General features: G+C 39.4%; 1 protein-coding gene across 4 annotated transcripts in view; it reads right to left on the minus strand.

Annotated features, from left to right (window-relative positions):
* The window catches only part of MED13L (mediator complex subunit 13L), a 194360-nt gene that overhangs the window by 163032 nt on the left and 10186 nt on the right, over window positions 1–21142 (minus strand). For 3 of the 4 annotated variants that reach the window (XM_086761947.1, XM_086761946.1, XM_086761950.1), the window contains one exon: window positions 11811–12048. In XM_086761947.1, coding sequence (XP_086618073.1) covers window positions 11811–12048 — 238 coding nt within the window. Of the gene's footprint in view, window positions 1–11810; window positions 12049–21142 lie in introns of those variants that run through there. The other variant, XM_086761952.1, reaches the window with a different exon arrangement.

A 21142-nucleotide genomic window follows, 5' to 3' on the forward strand; every position in this document is an offset into this window, starting at 1 on the left:
TTTTTATACATTCGTATACTTTAATGTATATATAAGCATTACTATCTTCTGATTAGATCATTACCACACAATAATCCGAGCACTTCAGAGGAGTTGCTAAAACACAGGACCAGCCACACTAAAAGCTAAGCACCTCCCCGCGGCACAAAGTTTAGACAGCTGTCTAGGACAGGACATGCAAGTAAACAACGAGGAGTGCCTACGTGTAATGTGTGCTCACCAATTCGACATATTCTGTGGGCTTCCTGAGAACCTTCAGGAGAAGGCCAGGCAAGAACCCACATACACAAAAAGGAGGTGTCAGGAACTGGAGTACCTCAGCGTATTCCTTTTGAAACTATGCAGCAACAGTCTCAAAGGTAAAACTTTTTTCTTCCTGCTTTCCATGCCTAACTGTGGTTTAGAGTGAAATCAATAATAATAATAATAATCATAATAATAATAATAATAAATGCCTACTACAATCTGGTTTAGCTTAAGAAAAAGATGGTGGTGAGGGAACAGAGCAATAATTCTATATTCATCTGGAACAGCAGATATCTGTCTGGAAGTTCTGCATTTCAATGGATGGCTTCTCCAGGTACAAAGTCTCTCTGGAGAGATCTCGAACACATTGCCATTTATAACTCCCAGCTTTACTTCATCTGCTTATTAGCTCCTGAACAAATTATTTCCCAAAGAATGAGAAAGGGAACAGATGAGTAGGAACTCCTCCATGTGGACTGTAAAACTCTTCTGGGTATAAACTGTAGCTCTGAGTCTGTGCAGTCTAAGACAGAGGATCAGAGGACTGGACTTCAGCTGAAAGCAGCAACGATGCTGACACCACTTCAGGGTACCACTTTACATTTTCAGTGTGTCCCTGTAGCCCCGTACTTCACTTATCTCAATCCTTTTCCCCATTGCTGGATTATAACAGTTCACTCCCCAAATACATGGTTTCTGCACGTACCACACAATACTTCAGTACCCTGCAGCCTACATAAACAGATATGCTTCCCCACGTGAAGCTTACGGTGGCATTCGAAGCAATGCACAGCACAAAGGTGAAACGGGACAAAGGTTTAAATGCTTTTGTCAGGCTTAAAATTAAACTATGCTTCCTTTTCCCAGAAGGCAAAAGTGTATCAATCTCTTTCTTTTTTTTTTTAGTTTGTTCTGAAGTGACTTACCATGAATAGGAGACAACTGTCCACATTAACAGTGAAGAAGCTGTAACATATACATTCTTTCCACTTATTACTGAAACACCACACCTTTGCTTTCCAGGTGTTGCATCAGCTGCATGTATTTCTTTTGCATCAATTAAAAAAAAAAAAAAAAGAAAGCCACAAACAAACCAACAAAGCCAATCTTGTTTTCAGAATTATTCTTGTTGTGTTGCAGCTTTTAAAAGAAAATCAAAATTGGACTACCAATTGAGGGCTGCTAAGGAGGACAGCCACAGAATCCATAAGTTAAGTTATTCAAAATACAATGCTAGTACAAAATAAAAATAAAATGTTATCTTTCAAGAAGTCAATTGCACATCAAAAAAAACTAGGAAACTTTTGTCAAAAATATATCCCTCTTGATAAGCAGCCTTTTAAATTGGCAGAATTCCCAGGGATATTCAGGAATATCTCAATGAAGAGAGCAGGATTTTCAGTTAAGCCTTTCATCGTTCTATCCCATCCCAAAACAGTCAAACATCATACCCATTGCTTAACCTGAGCAGAGAACATCAAATACAGAAGCCAAATTTGCTTTATAATCACACCGCTTACTACCATGATATTATCAGAAATAGTATCCTTTTAATATAGAGGAGACAAAGAAAAAAAAAAAAAGACAGCAGAGGACAAGAAACCACACGCTTCCCCCTCATTTGCCTTCAAGAACAGATTTCAGTGAATTTTGTTTATTTATGTTGTAAAATATTGCATCAAATAAATTTTATTGAACTCAGAAGGGGCCAAGAGATTTATCCTCCGTTCCCCAAAGGGTTAACCAAATCTCCCAAACCACAACCATGTAAGGCTAGAAGCCCTCCTGTTTCCCCTGAAGACACAATAACAATTTTCATACTTCCCATCTCTTTAAGAATTTCATATGTATTCTTTACTGCTCTCTAAAGCCATTCAAGTGGAAAAAAAAAAACCAAACAAAAAACAACAAACCCATAACACACCAAAACCACTCTACAATGATACTTTCACCACCTATGATTTGAAGTTTCCCTTGGCTTTAAGAGAGGTATTACTTACGCTTCAGAGAAGACATAGCAACTAGAGTGTCATGGAACAAGTTGAATTATTAAAAAAAAAAAAAAAATGTTTTCTTAAAAACGAAACATTTTATTTATTTCTTAGAGTTCTGCTTAAAACTGTCATACCTGCCACCTTCTAGTCTTCCTTCTGAGACCAAGTTTATCAATATACACTCATTAACAGAGGAATTCCACCGGAAATCCGAGGCGCTAGCTTTGCCTGGTTACTTGTTACTCCCCACCCATCAATCCCTTGTACACATTTGCAGCATTGCCGTTGGACCCCTTTGTTCCACTGACTCTTCCAAAGTAAAAAATGCCCCAAGGTTCTGTGAAAATCCAGGAAAAGACTGGCAAATATTGTACCAGTAGCAAACAGAAGTAAGGACTGCCAAGGCCTTTCCACAAGAACGGTATTTTCAGGCCGCAGCGCTTCCAGGCAGATGCAGGTATTTCAAACAGCAGCAACGGGCCCCAAAGGGGAACACCCGAGTTTCCCTGTGCCAGATCACAGAAGTACCGGTGTCCCGTTCCAGGCTAAAATTATGGATGGTAAAAGGCAGCAGCAAACCAAGCGAGCTGAGGGCTGTGATGCTGCAAGCCTTGTCAGCAGCTCCAGCAGAAACTGGAACAGTGACCTGTCTCACGCCAGCCTGTACCTGAACTAAGGGAACACAAAGACAACTGAAGGGCATTTTTATGACTAAAGGGAACACAACAGTCAATTTTCTGATACCAGACAAGCTAAGCACAGCTAGCTTTGTTACAAGTTATGCTTACACTGCTCAGTTAAAAGTGAAAAATATTTAAAGTGTGGTTCAGATTAACAAGAAGACAAAAGCATGTTGTAGTGTGCCTTTCCTCTAGTGTATACTTTTCCTTCAAACTACTTAAAGGTTAAGTATTGAAAAATCAATTTAACAGTGTTTCACCGGAAGTTCAAGTTCTAGTTGTCATTATATGAGTGACTGCAACACACGGTTGTTGGATTTTTTTAAACAAGGAACCAATATTTAACTAACAGCAAAACTCCACCCTTTTCTTCTCCTACTGCAACCCACAATTCCCATGGGCAAAGAGCAAAGCTAGGAATTCAACCCCATTTCGGAGCCATTCTGTGTACTACAACTCAGATGTTTTGCACTTGCTCCATCTCCTAATTCTCTGCAAGAATATTTTTTTGTTTGCGTATTTCTGGCATGCTGGTTTGGAAATGACACATTACTACCTCAGCACGTCCTGTAGTTTCAAATAAACATTAGGAAACAGACTTCACGTTTCAAAACCTTCATTCTCAGCGTACCACACTGCTGCTTAAATGTCACGGCCGATCACTGGCACACTGAACCACACATCAAACCCTATTCTAAATTGCCCAGGTACACGTTTCTAGGTATCCAGTCCACCTGTAACGCAGATTACTGTCAGATCCTTGGATAATTAAGCGTACACATACAATTAAGTGTACTTAAAATGCAACTAGTCTCAGAATTGGGGTATAAGAATTTTGTATCAAGATTATAATAAACTTTAATAGCAGCAAAAAAACAAAGAAAGCAACTTTTCTGTAATGGAAAATGTACCTCTCTAAAGAGAAACTATGGGTTAACTTTAAAAAAAAAAATGCTTCTGTTTTCCACTCGCAACCCAGTACCATGTGTATGTCACTGAAGTTCATTAATTATTCTATATATGGCATTACCAAAATGCAATTGTATGCAATCGTTTTTAGCATTATTTTTCGAAGGTGGCACTTCATCTATTTTTAAAGATGGCATTTACCACTAGAGCTTAGCCTGTGTTCTCAGGATCACTCAGAACATGAAAACACAAACGTCAGTAACGAGCTCTATTAATGCAGATTTCACTTCAAGCTAACTTAGATTTACTTCACACAGTCAAGTGAGTTCATTTCACTGGAGAAAAAGACTCCCCGAGGCAAAAAACATCAACTACTGTGGATGATATTGCCCAACACATTGCTGAAAAATAAATTCTACTGATTGGATTTTTTCATTTTCCCCCCCTCAAGCAGCGCTTTTAAAAACACAATCTTTTAATGATTGTTTAATTTTCATATAACTAGAATATAAATCCTTTACATACTGCTTTGCTGCAGCTTCAGTATAATGTCTCATTTTTCATGGAAAAAAAAACCTAATTACGCGGTTCACTGAGTTGCCTGTGGTAACACATCAATTTTATTTACATTCTGAAGTTGAACTTCAGTTTGGTCTCAACACTCTAGTTAATTCCAAGCACATTTTATACAATAGTTCTCTCCAATTCATTAGTAATACCTCACTCTGGCTTTCATTTGAAAAGGATTCTGAGCTATTACGATCTTGTTTGGGATTTCCAGCCCTTTCTGTGCAGCACCACATTTGTAGCACCAATTCTACTCCACCCTTACATGTATATGGTTTGCCATGAAATCTAGTTTTACTGAAACAGTTCTGCAGAAGAATCATTAAACTGTCACTACAGAACGCAGCTACTCATGGTTCACAATGAATCCCAATTCATTTTTCCACAAAAACACAACAGAAAAAAACATTCACTGTTGTGTGGCCAATAAAACTTAAAGATTAATTACTCAACATTTCAACTATGTCAGCTGAACTAAGCTTGTATTTTGAAAGCATGGAGACTAAAAGGAAGAAGTATGCTATTCAGTAAAGAATTTCTTAGCTTTATCTTCCATCAGTGTCTTTCCTTCAAGGTAATTTGTTGCAATTAACAGTAAAACTTCCAAATTTCCAAATATTAAAAGACAAAAAATGTTAATTCTTGGAAGATAAGAAAATAGAAAGCGTTAGGGTATCTTACATACAACCCTTAGGCAGATTTCATATTTTTTGTACCTTTTAGACTTAGGTATTGCAGACTGAAAAGGGAAGAAATGCAATACGTTAGAATGGCACATCATCAACTAGAACTTACAATGAACTCACAAATGCCATATGTATTCACTTGATACTACCCTGAACACTGAGATTCACTGCTAATGCTGACAGAAAAAAAAACAATGACGAAAAGAAGAATTAAGGAAAAGGTAAGCGCCAGCTGACTTCTAAATGGGAGACTCCAATTTTATTAGAGTTTTTTAATTCTTATTTCTAAACAACTCATACCCTTATTGTCTATAACCATAGGCCAATTTTAAAGTAAAAAGAGGAAAGATGTTGGGGTGGTGGGAAGAATGTTTATTTTCAAAAGAAAACAAAACAACATGAAGAAATCTTGCCCAGACACAATACAGCTCTTGTCAACTTCAGGCGTATAAAGGAGTTGGCATTTTCCCATGAAGCAATTCCTTAATCCGAAATGATGGCATAATAACCTCATTTAATATGCCTCCTTAAAAGAAAAAGTTTATTTTGTCTCAGCTGAACTTCAACTGGCAATCATCGGACACCAATTAACAGTGTCAAATATAAGGGTCACAGAACAATTCTGCAAGCTGAGAAAGTATGAATTCACGTTTAAATCCCATCTTCTTTCCAAGAGAATGTACAAGTTGAACTTTGTTTTCATGTCTTTGGAAATAATCTATGCTAGGCAATTAAGAAAATGCAAATGACTTATCTTATTGAAAGTAATCAACGCAGAAACAGACTTTCCAGTAACTTAATATTCCAGTAAAGTCTTCTGTCATATGAACCTACTTGCTATTCCACTCGTAACTCAAGAACCGTCAATTAACCATTTTCAGATTTCACTTCAAATTATTAATAAGTGGCACTCAGCTCCTTGATATTCATAGCTTCTTTTTAAACTGAAAGCCTTCAAAAATACTTCCCTTTCAGCTCCTGTCAGATTCCTTTTACTCCTTGTTCCTAAACTGCTTTTCCATATATTAGCTGGTCTCATTCTAAATAACACGGAACATGACAAAAGCTACGGGTTTTTAGGTTTTACGTAGTTTATCTAGAGTACATAAAACAAACTGTTGTCATACACATTTCATGCTTGTACACCCTTCAAGTATGTCTATCAGAGCAGGAAACAAGGAGATAACCTTTTGGTAATTTGAAGAAAGTATCAAAGCCATAGCCGTAATGCCATTTCAGCAGCAAAACACTCCCTTCTTTCCCCACTTCCGTAGTCTCCTCATAGAATAAAAAATTTAAGAGCACTTCATTAAAAGTAATACTATCAATTTGTATACCCATTTCATAGGAAGGGGTGCTGATTCTTGATTTTACCCATTGCTTCACACACTTAAAATATGTTGTTCTGACAGACAGGAACATCTTCTCATTCAGTAACTAACACATCTCGCTACACAGTGGCTAAGAACGTGTTTTTTTTATCTCTTGAAAGAGTTCCCAATTCCTTACAACTACAGTAAATGAAAAACAGTACCTTGAAAGAACGTTAAAAAGAATATTTTAAATTGAAACTGAAAGTAAAGGAGACTTCACTCCTTTATCCTCTTCTACATTAGCAGAACAACAACAAAAAAATTCTTTTCTTGGTTAAAAAAATCAATTTTCCATTATTCTTTAAATCCCTAGTAAATCCTGAAAAACACCATCTACTTAACATTTATAGGTTAAACATTTACTTATTTTAGAATACTTAATGATAAAACAAACTTCAAGATACGGAAGCTTGTAAGTGAGCACCAAGAACCCTACCTAGCTGTAATAAAAATACCTAAACTGGGCTCTGCTAAGTTATTTTTCTCAGGTAGCATCTCTGAAAACACAGCTGGCACGCTCCGTTCTCCTGTGGGTGAAAACCTTGCAGGTAGAGAAACAACAGCAGGAATGTGTCTGGGCCACAACTACATGGTCTAACATGGATGCCTTAGGACAAAACCTCCTCTCCACAGCTAACATTTTTTCCTCTCAACATTTATCAGCACATGGGGATTACAACTGCCTCAGCCCAATATGCCAGGAATTCATAAACAGGAATCAACTGAAGCTCCATATTTTTCCTGTCACAGAACAAGTTTTAACTACATTTTTAAACTTACCAAGCTATGAAGATCATGAACAATAATCCTTCCGGAAAGATTTACCTAATTAATTCAAGATGATCTGTTCTTCGTAAGAGTTTCCATCAAAATCCGAACATTCTACACCCAATATAGCACAAAGGTTATTAGCATCTTTTTGGGGGAAGCACTTTGAGCAATTAATGGATCAAGTGCAATACACCAGACAATAGATAAAAACCAAACAGTTTGGCTCAAAAGAATTCAGCCCACAGAAAACCACTAACTTTACCTATACCACCTTCCCTTCACAAGCCCTTCCCTCACAATAAAAAAGCTGCACAGAAAGAACTGTCGATCTGACCTATTTGAGGAGAAAGTGTCTTTAAGTGAATTTTAAGCAAGAGTAAGTCAAGAGTTAACTGCAAATTTACCAACGCTTCAAGGATCATTGTCCCAAGAGTAGTAAAAAGCTGAAACTGTATTTATTTTTCCCTCAAGAAGCTTGGTACTGTTCAGCTTCTATTTTGAAACTACGTGATGAAGCACCTGTCACAAAACAGGGTTTTCACTTCTGTGCTGGCTTAGGCCAACAATAACGGCTGGCGGGTACAGATGGGTGTCTGGGGTTTTTCACTGATGCTCCAAGTTCCTCATTCGTTTGTGTTTTCTCCATAACCTCATACAGGAACACGTGACGTCAACCCCAAATTCCTACCAGAATGGGGTATTTCAGGCAGACAAGCTATTAAGTTGATAGCTCGTTAAACAAAACTGCATCCAGAATCTTATTCATTTTCAGGATACTGTCTAACATTCTGACAGCCTTCCAGAGTCCATCTCCAGGGTCTTGTTTACAGTCACCAAAACTCTATTGTCAATACCAGTACACATCATAACCCTTGCATTATTGCTGGTAATTCAAATATTCTGTACCACAGATGCAACAGATAAAATGGAATATATCCATAAACTCAATATGCAGATTCCAAGTTTATAGACAAATCGGTCAGATAAAAAGGTTGTTTAGAATGTCAGACATAAGTATTCTTCGCAAAAGCAAAGAAGGCAACTAAGGAACAGAGATCACTTGCCTATAATTTACACAGGGTACAAGGCAGGGGGGTCGGAGAAAATAAAATAAAATAAAATAAAATAACAAAAAAAACCAAGTCAAGTATAAATTCTCTATGGTGCCGCTGGCATCTGGTCAGCAAATGCAAACGAGATCACTGCAACTTGCAAACCTACAACTTTCCTATCAAAACACCTGCCAGCAGTAAGATACTACCTCCTCTCCATTCTTCTGTAGAATTTCAGAGAAAAAAAAAAAAATTACGGGAAAAGGTACAGCAGCTGTAACACTTGTCAAACCTCTTCAGGCAGTAACATCATTAAATAGCATTTATCACTGAAAAAACAAAACTTTCAGAAACTGAAGCACTCCCAGCTTTTTCCAACTTGTAAAATCACTCAAGTTTTTTCCTCCCACTCAGTGACCCCATACCAATTACCTTTTTCGATTTGGGACAGAATAAAGATCTCCTGTCTTTCCTCAAATTTAAAATCCAATCATAACAAAAACCAGAACACAACAGCTGAGGCTGGCAGGAAGAAGAAATGTAGGCCTATATGCAAGAAACACACCTATGAAATGCGCAGCTGTCTGGCTAAGCTAACTGCTTAACTGATCCATAGCTGTTCTGCAAATAATTGTTTTTACTTAATCTCCCATGACAGCATTTAATTATCTACATAGGTTTGGAAAGCTACTACGTAAACAACTGCTCCTAGCACCTCCCGTTTATAACTGCTAAGTTGTTTTCCGTGTGACTATTCAAAATTCTTTTATTCAAGGTAGATTGTTGTAAGACAGGGTTTATAAAGCTGCAAACGTTTCGGATAGACTCCAGCGAGTACAAACACAAAACACCGCTCTGGTCACTGAACTCCGAGTTACTGACCAGGGTGACAATCCATCCCGTTCGAACAAGATTTTAAGCCAATGCAGCTTATTGCACAAGGCTGTACCGCAATAAGCAGCACGCTATCGTGGCTCAGCTGATAGCTGAAGCAAGTGAAGGCTTCAGTAACTAACTTACTTTCTGTTCGTATGCCCACAAAGTCCTTTATATTTTTAAGGGCATGTAAACTCAGGAAACTGATTTCAACTATCAAATATCTCAGTACTGTGGCCTGCTTATACAACAAAAAGCAAAATAACCTTGTTTGTTCTGCCTTGCTGCTGCATGAAGCATTGAACACAAACAGCCTCCTTTGTCATATTTCAAGGAATCAATGTATATAAATGCCTCATTCCGGCAGAATTTGATGTTCAATATTTTGTCAATACTGATGTTTGAGCTCTAAAAGAGTCTAGTGAAGAGAGCATGACAGCTGTATAGCAGTAAAATTTGTAACATTTTTACAATTTATATCACTTGGAACTATTATCTATAAGTCAATACAAGCGTTTAAATGTGTTGTTAATACAGAACAAGTAAACCTATCATTATATGATTTACACACACGACAAAGAATTCCAAAATGTGCAGTGTGAAAGGGAGCAGAAAAGATTACTTCCCAAATTCTTACAGCTCACAGGAGCATGTTTCTTATTCTTTCAATTATCACATACTCCATTCCCCTAAATAAGTTACACATAGTCCTCCCTCCTCCGTCTCCAAACACTGCTGTGTGTCTCTTCATACCCCTCTGGACAATCTTTTTCTTTCAGACATTTTCACTTTAATTTGAGAGAGCACTGCAAACAGGGATCACTCAGTGACAGTGCTGCCATTGTATCAGGGCAGCCACATCTCTTGGGTACAGCTGGCTGCAGCGTTGTGAAACACACTAAGCTCAGACTGGGGTTTTATCAGTGTTGCTGTTGTTGACACTTAGAAGAAGTGCTCTTGTAGACAATTTTCCGATTTAATTCTGAAAATTCTTTAATTCTTAAAAGTCATTGTACTGAAGGCGCCTGTCTGGATGCTTCATGAAATTCTGCGTCAAGGAAAAAGACGTGACAAAGTGATGCTGTCCTCTGTTTGCTATAGTCTGTTCCACACTCGAGCAGGTTCAGCTACTCATACATGTAAATGCTTCACCATACCATTACCCCTGGAAGTAGCATTATATCGTAACCAAGAAGTTCCATACAAACAAACCACATCAATTTCCAATAGAAACAGAAGCTACCACCTGCAACTCCCCTCAAATAAAAAGACATTTAAGTCCCATCTACTGCATTTGAAATATTAAAGAAAGCATATTTCACAAAGAGAATAGCATATATTATTAAAGCTTTGTTGGGTAAGTAGAAATATTACCCAAGCCTTCACTCAAAACAGGTGCCTCATAAAAAATTCATGTCAGCGGAACGGCTCGGTGCAGCACGCCTGAGCCATCTCTTTAATTATACATGATCACACAGCTACCTGCGTGAAACATGCCTGAAGATACGCAGGGGTTCCTGTCTGTGATTTCACAGGCTATATTGCCAAATAAACAACCTGGCACTCATCAAAGTATGACGTTTATAATGGTCTGAAGATAGGTGGTTAGAACAGGATAACGAGTAAGAAAATGAACATTCCATAACCCAGGACTAAAACAGTGTGGGGTAGAGGTAGGGAGATAAAGAACAACTAAAGCACACCTGGCAAATACAATATTCTGCATATTTCAGCTGGCACACAAATTTTATAACCAGATAACCAGAAGGTCTGAAGGCTACCAGGATGAAGATTTATTGCAAAAACCAAGGAACGGATCCTTATTATTGGTTTGAGGTTTTTGAAAATTACTATTATTATTCCAGAACTGGTGAACTTTAGTTGTTTTCATCCAAGACCTAAGAGGTAAAATAGGGCTATCATTCATGCAGTCTAATAAAACACCTTTTAAAATTTAACATTTTCAGGCAAATTAGGTCTCCTCATAGCAACAATATACCATTGAAAAGAAATTAATAAATTCAAATACAGTCAAAATTAAAAAGAAGTTAGAGTTTTGTTCTGTCATTTTAAGGCTACATATTTTGGAGACACTGAGGACAAATCAAGTTGTGTGGAACTCACAATTACATAAACTTATCATTGTCACCTTTATCCTACCTTCCTCTTCCTTCCTTTCATTACCTCCAGTAGTTGCAACTTGCCTCCGTTTACACTCAAATCCTGTAGCATGACAACATGGAAAAATTCTGGCCTTGCAGATTTACCTGTGGTGCCATGGAGTTTACCTGACTCTATAGCATAGGTGTTTTATTCCATCAACATCTACATATGCCAGAGCTCATTGTTTCGTTATTGTCCTTTGAACTAGAATTTACTCTAATTTTACAGTGCATCCGAGTTTTCACAAAAAACTATGTAATGATGTTGGATCAAGTCTCCTAAGTTCATTTCAAGTTCCATTTTGCACTTTATTTGCAGATAAATTTGCAGCAGAAAAATCACATTTACAATCTTTTCTTTTCCTTTAGCTCTTAAAATATAAACTGTGACAAAAATCACATATGGTAGCAAGTTAAAGCCTTCAACGACAAAGCACCTTTTTAACTGGAAAAAATACAAATAAATCAAGAAACAAAGAAAGAGAGTAACTTACTGTGCAGTTCACGATGTATCACATCTACAAGATTTGGTTCATCTCCCCACCAGAATATCCACAGCTCCTTACAATCCGGCTTGACGTCACGGCGCCACACACAAAGCAAATTGGCCTGCAAGCAGCGGATGAAGCTGAGCAGAATGGGATCATCCTGTGCTGGGGCTGAAATGATAGGGCCACAGTCCCCATGACCTTCAAAATTGTACCTACGCCATTTGATGCCTGTGAGTTCAGCCTATGGAGAGAAAAAAAAAAAAAAAGCCATTAAATCACGCTATTCCAAACTTCAGTTCTATTCATAGTACTGGTTTGTTTCCTTCTCATTGTTTATTTAATTCCCCGAATTTAGCTCTAAGAAGCTGAAGTTAAAAACTCCTCCTATTCCCACATTTTCCTATATTCTCCTTCAAAGAAAAGAATTAGAAATGGTACTGCATAAACGTGGCTTACCTCTGCACTTATGTTTTTCACAACAACTTAACTCATTTCCAGCAGATTCCCTCATTTCTAACCTTATTGTTATCTCACTGTACTCTTACAAATGAAAAACAAACAAACAGGGAGAGGGAATAAGGCCCACTCCCTACATGCTGCTCGGTCAAGTGAGTTCAGCATCAGCCCCAAAGCTGACCACTTGAAGTCACACACAGCAAGTACTACAGGATGTAAGAAAGCAAGTGTCTTACTGAAAACGGTGAAATACAGTTTCATATTGTGATATAACACATGCTTTTTATTTATATTTTGCTCAGATGAACAAAAACAGAATAAGAGATGTTGCTATTTACTGTCTCTTGACCAGACAGAATTGCCTTATTAACCATCAAGGAATAATAAAAAGAACAGGAAAAAGGCTACCCAGACTTTCGGGAAGGATTTCCTTCTATACAGGCTGAAAACTCTGAAGGAGTGTATGTGCCACACCACACAGCAGCATGAACAAACAACTGCCAGGGGAGAAGCTGCCAAAGTACCCAAACCATGCAAGAGCTGGCAGCTAGAACCAGGGCAGCAGAGCAATGGTTCTAATCTTTTTTTCCCCTTTTCATCTTTAATAGCAGATACAGCTGTCACAATTTTTCCCTCCTCTGAAAGGTCCAGATTGCTACCTTTTTATCTATTCCATTACCCTACCCACCACATTCTTACCCTCCCCTTCCCAGCCTGCTGCCTGGGCTCCTCAACTAGATTGTCCCTACGACTGTAGCCATGCTCTCCTTTCTCTCCATCCTCCGCCGACTCTGGAAACCCACCCAGGACACAAGGGGGAATACTCATGTGACTTTTAGCCCAGTTAGGGAGAGTGTAATTACCAAATTTAAAACATGGTATGTATATACTCTGTGTTCACAGCGGGCTCGTGTTCCAGTTTCTAGCCCAGGATACCACATTCTCACTGCTGTTATTCATTTACAGTATTCACACTTCCACTTTGCTGCTCACAAATAGCTGGGGCGCTCAGCTCTGAAGTGGTCCTACAGGAACAGCCAGCTGGTCTACAGCAACTGCAAACTCAAATACAGCATCTACAGCTTGGACAAGAAAAGTCACTGCCAGGGAGAAGAGGAAAGACACAGCAGTGGAAACACTAGCTGTAGGAATGCCCGACCTCACACTCCCACCAAGAAATAAGTTAAGCTGTGTCTAAACAATAAACATTCCTTTCCTTTCTCTGGACAGTGGGTATAGAAGACATCAAGAGAAAGGGTGAATTTTTACTCCTAAAGAAAAGACTTCTGATTCACATATTCCTCTCATTTTAATCATCTGCACAAGGACAGTGAACTTACTGGCGTCCTACGCTCCTCCTCCAAAACCCATACTGCACGTCACATACAGAAGGATCTTCCTTTTCAAATCCACAAACTTAGTTCATTTAGAAGTTTTAACTCTAAAATTTACTTTCCTTTACCATAATAACTTGGAGTAGGCTGTTACTTGTTAAAGAGCTAGCCGGTTAACTGCTGAGGAGCCAAAGCAAAGGTGACATTTATCATACCAACACCACAAGCAAAAAATACTTCTATTTCTTTGATCTCATTAATATATCCTCTAAAACATTTTCACCCCATTCTGCCTGTCTATTGCATAGCACAGCAGGGTTCTGAGCTCGTGTGACTATGCCTCAGGGACTATTTCCCCAAACACAGAATTACCCAGATTGAGTCTACTGTTGCTTGTTCAATTGTCCTCTGAAGAGGCCTCACAGGAACAGAGCAGCTGACCTTCACGGTGAAGGGGAAAAACCTGACAAAAGACTGAACTGCAGTGAAAGTGGGTTTATTTTTTGCATGCCCCTAAACCACCAGCCATCTTTAGCTCCACGTTGCAGGAGTGACACTACTACCCTGTATCGTCAGCAGGACACCAACGGTGGTGAAATCGCAGACAGCACTGGGTTATCCCTGCTGAAGACTTTCTACAGCCAGCACTGCTGCTTTTGCACTCAAACACTGATCAACCACTCAAATGTTGTGCAACTACGGAAAAGCAAATAGGAAAAGGTAGCCAAGGCTGGTTGAGATGCAGAACACATATGCCACATTCCTGGCACAAAAGAGGGCATGTGAGCGCAGGTAAGTCAAAGAACATGGAATAGGAGTACGACAAAAACAAAAAAAGCCCAACTGAACAAAAAAAAAAAAAAAAAAAAAAAAGGTTACTCCACAGCACCACTCACTTGATCAACAAAGCAATAACTGGAGCTCAGCTGTTTGAAACGGCAGACAGGCTCTGCAGCCTTCTGGCAGCTCAGAGGTATCAACCCATCACCTCCCGTCTCTATTACACGTGAAATACAGTCAAGAAAAGCACAGGGAAATCAGCAGAGCCACGTCCAATTTAATTCTACACTAACTCTGGAGTGTCTCATTCTACAGAGTGTGAGGAATGACAAACTACTGGAGCCAGCCAGGACCACTAGTGGTCACCCACACAGAAAATGACTCCCAAGAAAAGGAAGAGACAAGTACCTGGAGTTTTGGACTTAGCAGCAGCATAAAATGAGGGTTTGTTGTTTTTTTTTTTTTTTTAAAAGAAATTATTTAAACAAACAAACATCCCTAGTTTGAAAAGTCCTCAAGCTGCAGCGGAGTTTTTACAGACAAAGCAGCCAATGGCCTGTGGTTCTGGTGACTGCATTGAAGAACTAAATGTGGTTTCACTTATGCTTAATCAGCAGTGAACACAGGCTGCTACCAAAATGGCAGCCTCCTCCTCTTCCCCAGCCATGCATTTCCATCTCCCAGCCTGATATCAGATCTAGCGATCATGCAATCACTGGGTGAATGGAATCAGTTCACCAATTTAAAGATGACAAACAAAAAAGACAGAAAAACGTTGACCAGATCAGCACACTGACAGCTTCCCCTGCAGCCACATAATCACCAGAGCAGCCAGAAGAGCAGGAGTGAGAACGCACAGCTGAGAGCAGCAGTGGAGTGGGATCTCCCCTTTCAGTAACAGCTCCAATCAGATAGAACACAACACCGAACTGCACACAGAGGCTGTTGTTGTACACCTTGAACCAACACAAGCAAGCACTGCTGCCAAAAGCAGTCCTGGACCGGCCTGCCTTCCCTGCGTCACTCATCTGCTCCTGACTTGACCAACGCTTCCGCTTTACGGTGGTGCTGCTGTTTGCATCGATTCATACCAAGGTGATCAGACTAAAAATTGGAGATAGTATATTAAACATTCTTTTCCTCTACTAAGATCAATCTCCTTAACGGTTCATTAAATAGCCACAAAGATCCTTGTACCAGTAAGACTGAGTACAGCAAAGCTTTGGTTTATAAAGGAACATATGTTTTGGAGGATTGTGCTGTGAAGGGTTCAACCTCCCAGATAAGAGGGGCTTTTTTAAATTTGTTTTTTCTTTCTAAATTCAGTTAACTGCAATTGGACAGAGAATAAAGTGTTTGTAAGACACCTGTTCTCAATGCACAGGGCCAAGCCTGTAAGGAAACAGAGAAATGAGATCCCTATGTTTAACAGCCATATCCTGAATCTTCACTAACATGCAACTTTTTATAGTAAAATACCCAAGACACAAAAAGATCTGTTTCTGACGTATCCAAAAGCAGGTATCAGGGTAGAAGAGTGCATTCAAACCCCAAATTCCATGTAGGCATCCAAACACACCCAAAACATACCCAAGAAATCAGCATTAATGAAAACACAGTCATGTCAATGCTTTCATTCAGAAACATGGCCAAAGAATGTCATATAGAGTCCTTTGAAAAGCAGTGCAAACAGGTTTCTTTCCTCCTAGGAGACTGTCTTAACCCCCACACTCTGCGGAGTGAAAAGCCTTCCAAAAAAAAAAAAAAAAAAAATGAAATCAGAGTATTGAAAACATTGTTATCCCCTATACACACAAGCAAGCAGAAGAGATAGAACACAAACTAGCATTTTTTCTCACAACCATTAGTCTGCTGCCCTGAATACAGACACCTTCCCATTTATCTGCAGCAGCTGGGGGCTGTGGCCATTTTAACTCCAGGACAGCATCCAGAACTGTAAATTCCTCGTGGAACTGAAGCTCTGATTACTTTTCCCCCTTAGGCTCAAATCAGAATAATAGACAGCTAGGAAGGGTCTTCTGCTGATCTCGCAGTGCTCCGTTCAGATTGGCAGAGTTTAGGCTGCTAAAAATCACAATTCCCCAGTAACATTTCACACGGCACAACTTGATTCTGGCACGCTACCAGCAACCCTGGAGATTTAATTAGTGCTGTGTAGCCACTGTGACTGTTTTCCTCTTCTGCAGTCCTCACAGATGGAACACAAAACACAACACATCTTCCACCTCCTCCTTTTTTTCTCATCTCCATCAGATGCTTTTTGGACTATGCTGTACGGGAAACCGACAGACCAATTCTAAATGAACTTCTCCAGAAGACTTACGTGATTTTAACGCACAAAGCTCCCTTGGAGAGATTATACAAGAATACAGATACAGCAGAACCAGAAAAAGGAAGAGCATCAAAAGTCTGAGTTCTTGTATTTGGCCACACCAACTGTTAAGCAGAGTTATTTCTGTATTATTGTACTTGTCTACATTAAAAACAATTGCTAAAATTACATCATCACATGTTATTTTTCCTGCTTCATATAGTACAGAGGGGTGAGAAAAACTAAGGCAGATTCAGGCCTCAGAGTGTAGAAAATTAGTACCCCGGTACTTCCAAAATAGGAAGGATACACTTGAAAAGAAGGTAAAAATCTACAGAAAAGGTTGAAGGCTTTTGAGTAAAAGAACTAGACATCCATCACACAGGCCCTCGGCTCCAACTCTAACTTTCTCAAAAACTTTCGACATGGCATTGTTCAGGTCATTTTGTCTTTCACAGTTCTCCTACCTGAAACAAAACAAAAACAAAATAACAAGTATAAAAATACTTCCCAGCTGCCTGTCCAAAAGGTGCTACTCAGACAAATTCAGGTCTGCTTACTGCTTCAAACTAAGTTTCTCTAATTCTCTTAAGAAAAGGAGTAATGTAAAATAAAAACCAAACCACAACGCACCACTTAAGTCACATACTTCTACAAACAAGTTTCAGTTAACCAAAGGGAATATAGAAGTGAAAAAGCTTTCATCATGCGCCTTTCTAACCAAGGGGCAGGTGTTAAGTTGTCCGGGGTACCTTAAACACTGTATTTACCAGCCTCTGAAGTCAGGCCCAACCTAAACAATTTCTCTAATCTATATTTTTGTTTGCTTCTATGTAGAATACTGTAGTCACTAAGTGCCTTCAGTCTACAATTTATGCTTCAAATTGGAACATAAAAATGTAAATGCCTTATATATATGTATATATTTGCCAGTTTTACTTAAGTCTCATCTCAGAGAGCTTCATTCAAGTAAGTAGCTACTCTGAAGCCACTAGAGACTCATACTAAGGACTACTCACACGAGTAAAAATCTGCATAAGATAGCCCTTAGTTCATAGTCCAAGAATTTAAACTGTAGTTAAAGGTGTCATGGGAATTACAGCACCATTTTAATTAAATGCTGTAAGATCTTGCAGACAGATTCAAGATTAGCACCATCTGTTTTGGTTACAGTGCTTCATTTCACTACATCATCCTCACACAGCAACAAAATATCATTTCACACTCTACTCAAGCCATTTAAACACCAGATAAAATGTAGGTCATCTCGACACACCTCGCTAGGAAAGGACAAAAGGATGGAGACAGGAGGACTGAAAAATACCCTGTAACAACACCTGCTTATGGGGGAGGTGGGCTCGACAAGAACTCTTGTCTCCCTCTCCCATCGAAATAAAATATTTAGTAACAGCTTCATAAGTCGCTGTCAAGTGAGTTGAAATCACAGAGACGGGGGGGGGGGGGGGGGGGGGCGGGGAGAAAAAGAAAACCACACCAAGGAACAGGGGAAGATTGCTTAACTAAAACAACTATTTTCTTCGTAGCTGTATGTTATTTCTGCACTCTAAGATTCCCGTTTGGATAGCACAAGTTCCTGCGGTAAGACTGAAGCAGCAGCAGCACCTGTACAGACACTCCCCTCATCTTTTACTCCCACGTCTATAACTCACTTGGGTTAAAAAACCAAAACAAACCAGCTCAACCCTGTGCATTCTCCAGGTCATTCAGTAAACTACATACTAACATTCCTCTGTCCTACTCATTTAAAAAAAAAGAGGGGGAACGGTCTGTGTTCCCTTCCCTCAGGGCTCATCCCTTCTGCCCCTTAGAAAGGGAGGAAGCCCAGGGCAGTGAGGAGAGGCCTCATCCAGCACTGAACGAGCCATGGCTTCGCTTCCAAACCACATTTCTGTTAGGCAAAGCGGCCGGCAGAGAAACATTGCAATAACTGCATAAACAAACTTCTCCAATTTTTTTTTCATACTTTAAATTCAAAAATTAAAAAAACCCAACACATTAAAAACAACCTAATTCTGAAATGGGCCTTACATGGCCAACAGAACAACCTGTGCCATGCTTAGTGCTTCAAAGAGCTGAATGATCAGCTGAGTTGAGCGTCATTCTTCTTAATATGCAAGTGATCAACAGCAGAATGACATGTTTGACTTTAATCCTTTCCCTGCATAAGCACAAAGTCAAGTGGCTGGAAAACAAGGGATAAAGGACAGCCACTAACAATCTTTTAAAAACGAAGGATGAAAAAAAAATAAAATTAACTTTTGTTGTTGCTGTTGTTCATTTGCTCTTAAAAACAGCAAGAAACCAAGCACAGCGCTGCATGCAGAACGAGTGCCCAGGATGACTTTCTGCTGGACAAATCTCTTTGCACCATGCTGCCCTCTTCCTTCACGCCCCCTGGAACAGATTGTCTCAATGCTGCTACCTCAGAGCTGTTTGTGACAAGCAACAGTGTCAGCACTTTTGTATGTCATCTTTTTCCTTTGCCAAGTCTCAGTGAAGGATTTAGCTGTAACCAAAATCCTATTATCAGCTGTATCAACCCGATGGACTTCTGTACCTGGGGACATTTGAGATACTATATCATAGTATCTAGCAACAGAAAATCAAGATGCTTCCAAAATAATCGAGTCCACATACACCATTATTAAAAGCCACAAACTAACAGCATGAGCTGTTACGCCTAAAAAGTAAACAGGACTGACAGAGATAAAATATTTTTTTCCTCCCTCTCCTGGATGTCAGTGTGATTGTGCCTGTGAGGGAGAGGAGGCAGCCAGGAAGATTAATAGATTGCTTCAAAGATTGGCTCTTTTGAGACTAGTCTCAAAAGGAATTTGAGGTGGCAACTTTCCCAGTGGAAAGTATAAAAGGACTCCAATATTAATGCTTGAATTTCAGCAGATCTGGCAGATGCAGAAGTTACCAAAGAAGTTTTGAGTGGCAAGCATAAAAGAAAGGGTAATCTGATAAAAGGGCCCAAATTGCTGCTATGTACCCCCACTGTCACAGAATTTCAAGGTTAAATACTAAAGTAAAAGACTACAATAAAACACAGCAGAAGGAAGGAAAATCAGCACACACTGACATACCGAAAGAGAAACAGTATCTTCCTTGAGTCTACTGCAAAAACAGTTTGGCAAAACAAAACCAAATGTTACAAATTCCTTATGAAAGAAACAGAAAGTGACAGAGAAATTGTTAGGCCATCACGATTCATGTGTAGCTCTGCACCTTCATCGCTAACTGCAGTTCTTGTTTCACCACATCAAAAAGTAGAAAAACCAGAAAAATTACAGGAAGGGTCAAAAAGTAGATATTCCATACAACAAAAAGCATTCAAGGATTAAGATTGTTCAGCATAAAAGTGGAAAACTACGGGAGACTCTAGAGAACAGCTGCTGGTAGTGTCTCCCCGGTATCAAATTAAACCAGCAGAACGCAGACTCAAAGCAAAATGAGATGGCTGAACTTTCCATGTCGGGGTAAAAACTTAGGTACTAGTTTAAAAATTGTCAACCAACTACAGGAACTCTTAAAAAAAAATCACTATAAAACAACAACAACAAAAAAAAAAAAAAAGAAGAAAAGAAGGAATTTTTGAGAGAAGACCTTTGAGTTACATGAGCATCCTTCACCTTCAGCGAATGCTTTGGCTAGCAAATCTCCAGTCCCTTAGCTGATTCAGCGAGTTCCAGTTCACGGTTCCCAACTGGCGCCTGGCTCATCAGCTTTCTTCCGCTGCAAAGGCTGTAACTAAGTACATCAGGCAGAGAAGTAAAAGGATAAGGTGGCAAGCACGGCTGGAAGCCCAAGGGCTGAGATTTAGCCATTACTTGAAAATATGCTTTTGAGTCAAAAATATTCAAGATACAAAAATATACGGAAACGGAAAGATGGCACCAACATCTTCCCGGTTCAGCATGTGAGTGAAACACAAAGGCGTGCACTTCCACACACGCGTACTTACTGGCTTTGCACCAATACAGACACATGAAACGGGAAGTTGTGATATTGTCTCACCACCAAGCATGAGAAAAGGAAATGGAAAAGCCAATCTGACCAACCGAACAGGTACAGAACAGGTAGGACTCTAGGTTTCAGAGGATGCAACTGCACAAGACCTATCCAGGTACCTGCAGAACATACCTACCCACTAAAGCCAAGAAAGACAAAAACATTTTAAAACAAGACATAGTGGCTTTTGATTTGTTTTGGATGTTTTTACAGGGAAGAGCGGAAGAAGTGGAATGACGTTTACCCATGTCACAACTGAATGTATTCCAGCATAGGCTGTACGCAATGGAAGTATACAACGCCTGGAAGGAAAATGCCATTCCCAAGACAAAAGACAGAGGGGATTGAACATATTCTTTTCATTTTAACAAACTCTAGGTACAGGTAGTGAAGCACTC

Source organism: Chlamydotis macqueenii, chromosome 17 (genome assembly GCF_036417535.1).
Source record: "Chlamydotis macqueenii isolate bChlMac1 chromosome 17, bChlMac1.mat, whole genome shotgun sequence".
In the NCBI taxonomy this organism is placed as follows: Eukaryota; Metazoa; Chordata; class Aves; order Otidiformes; family Otididae; genus Chlamydotis; species Chlamydotis macqueenii.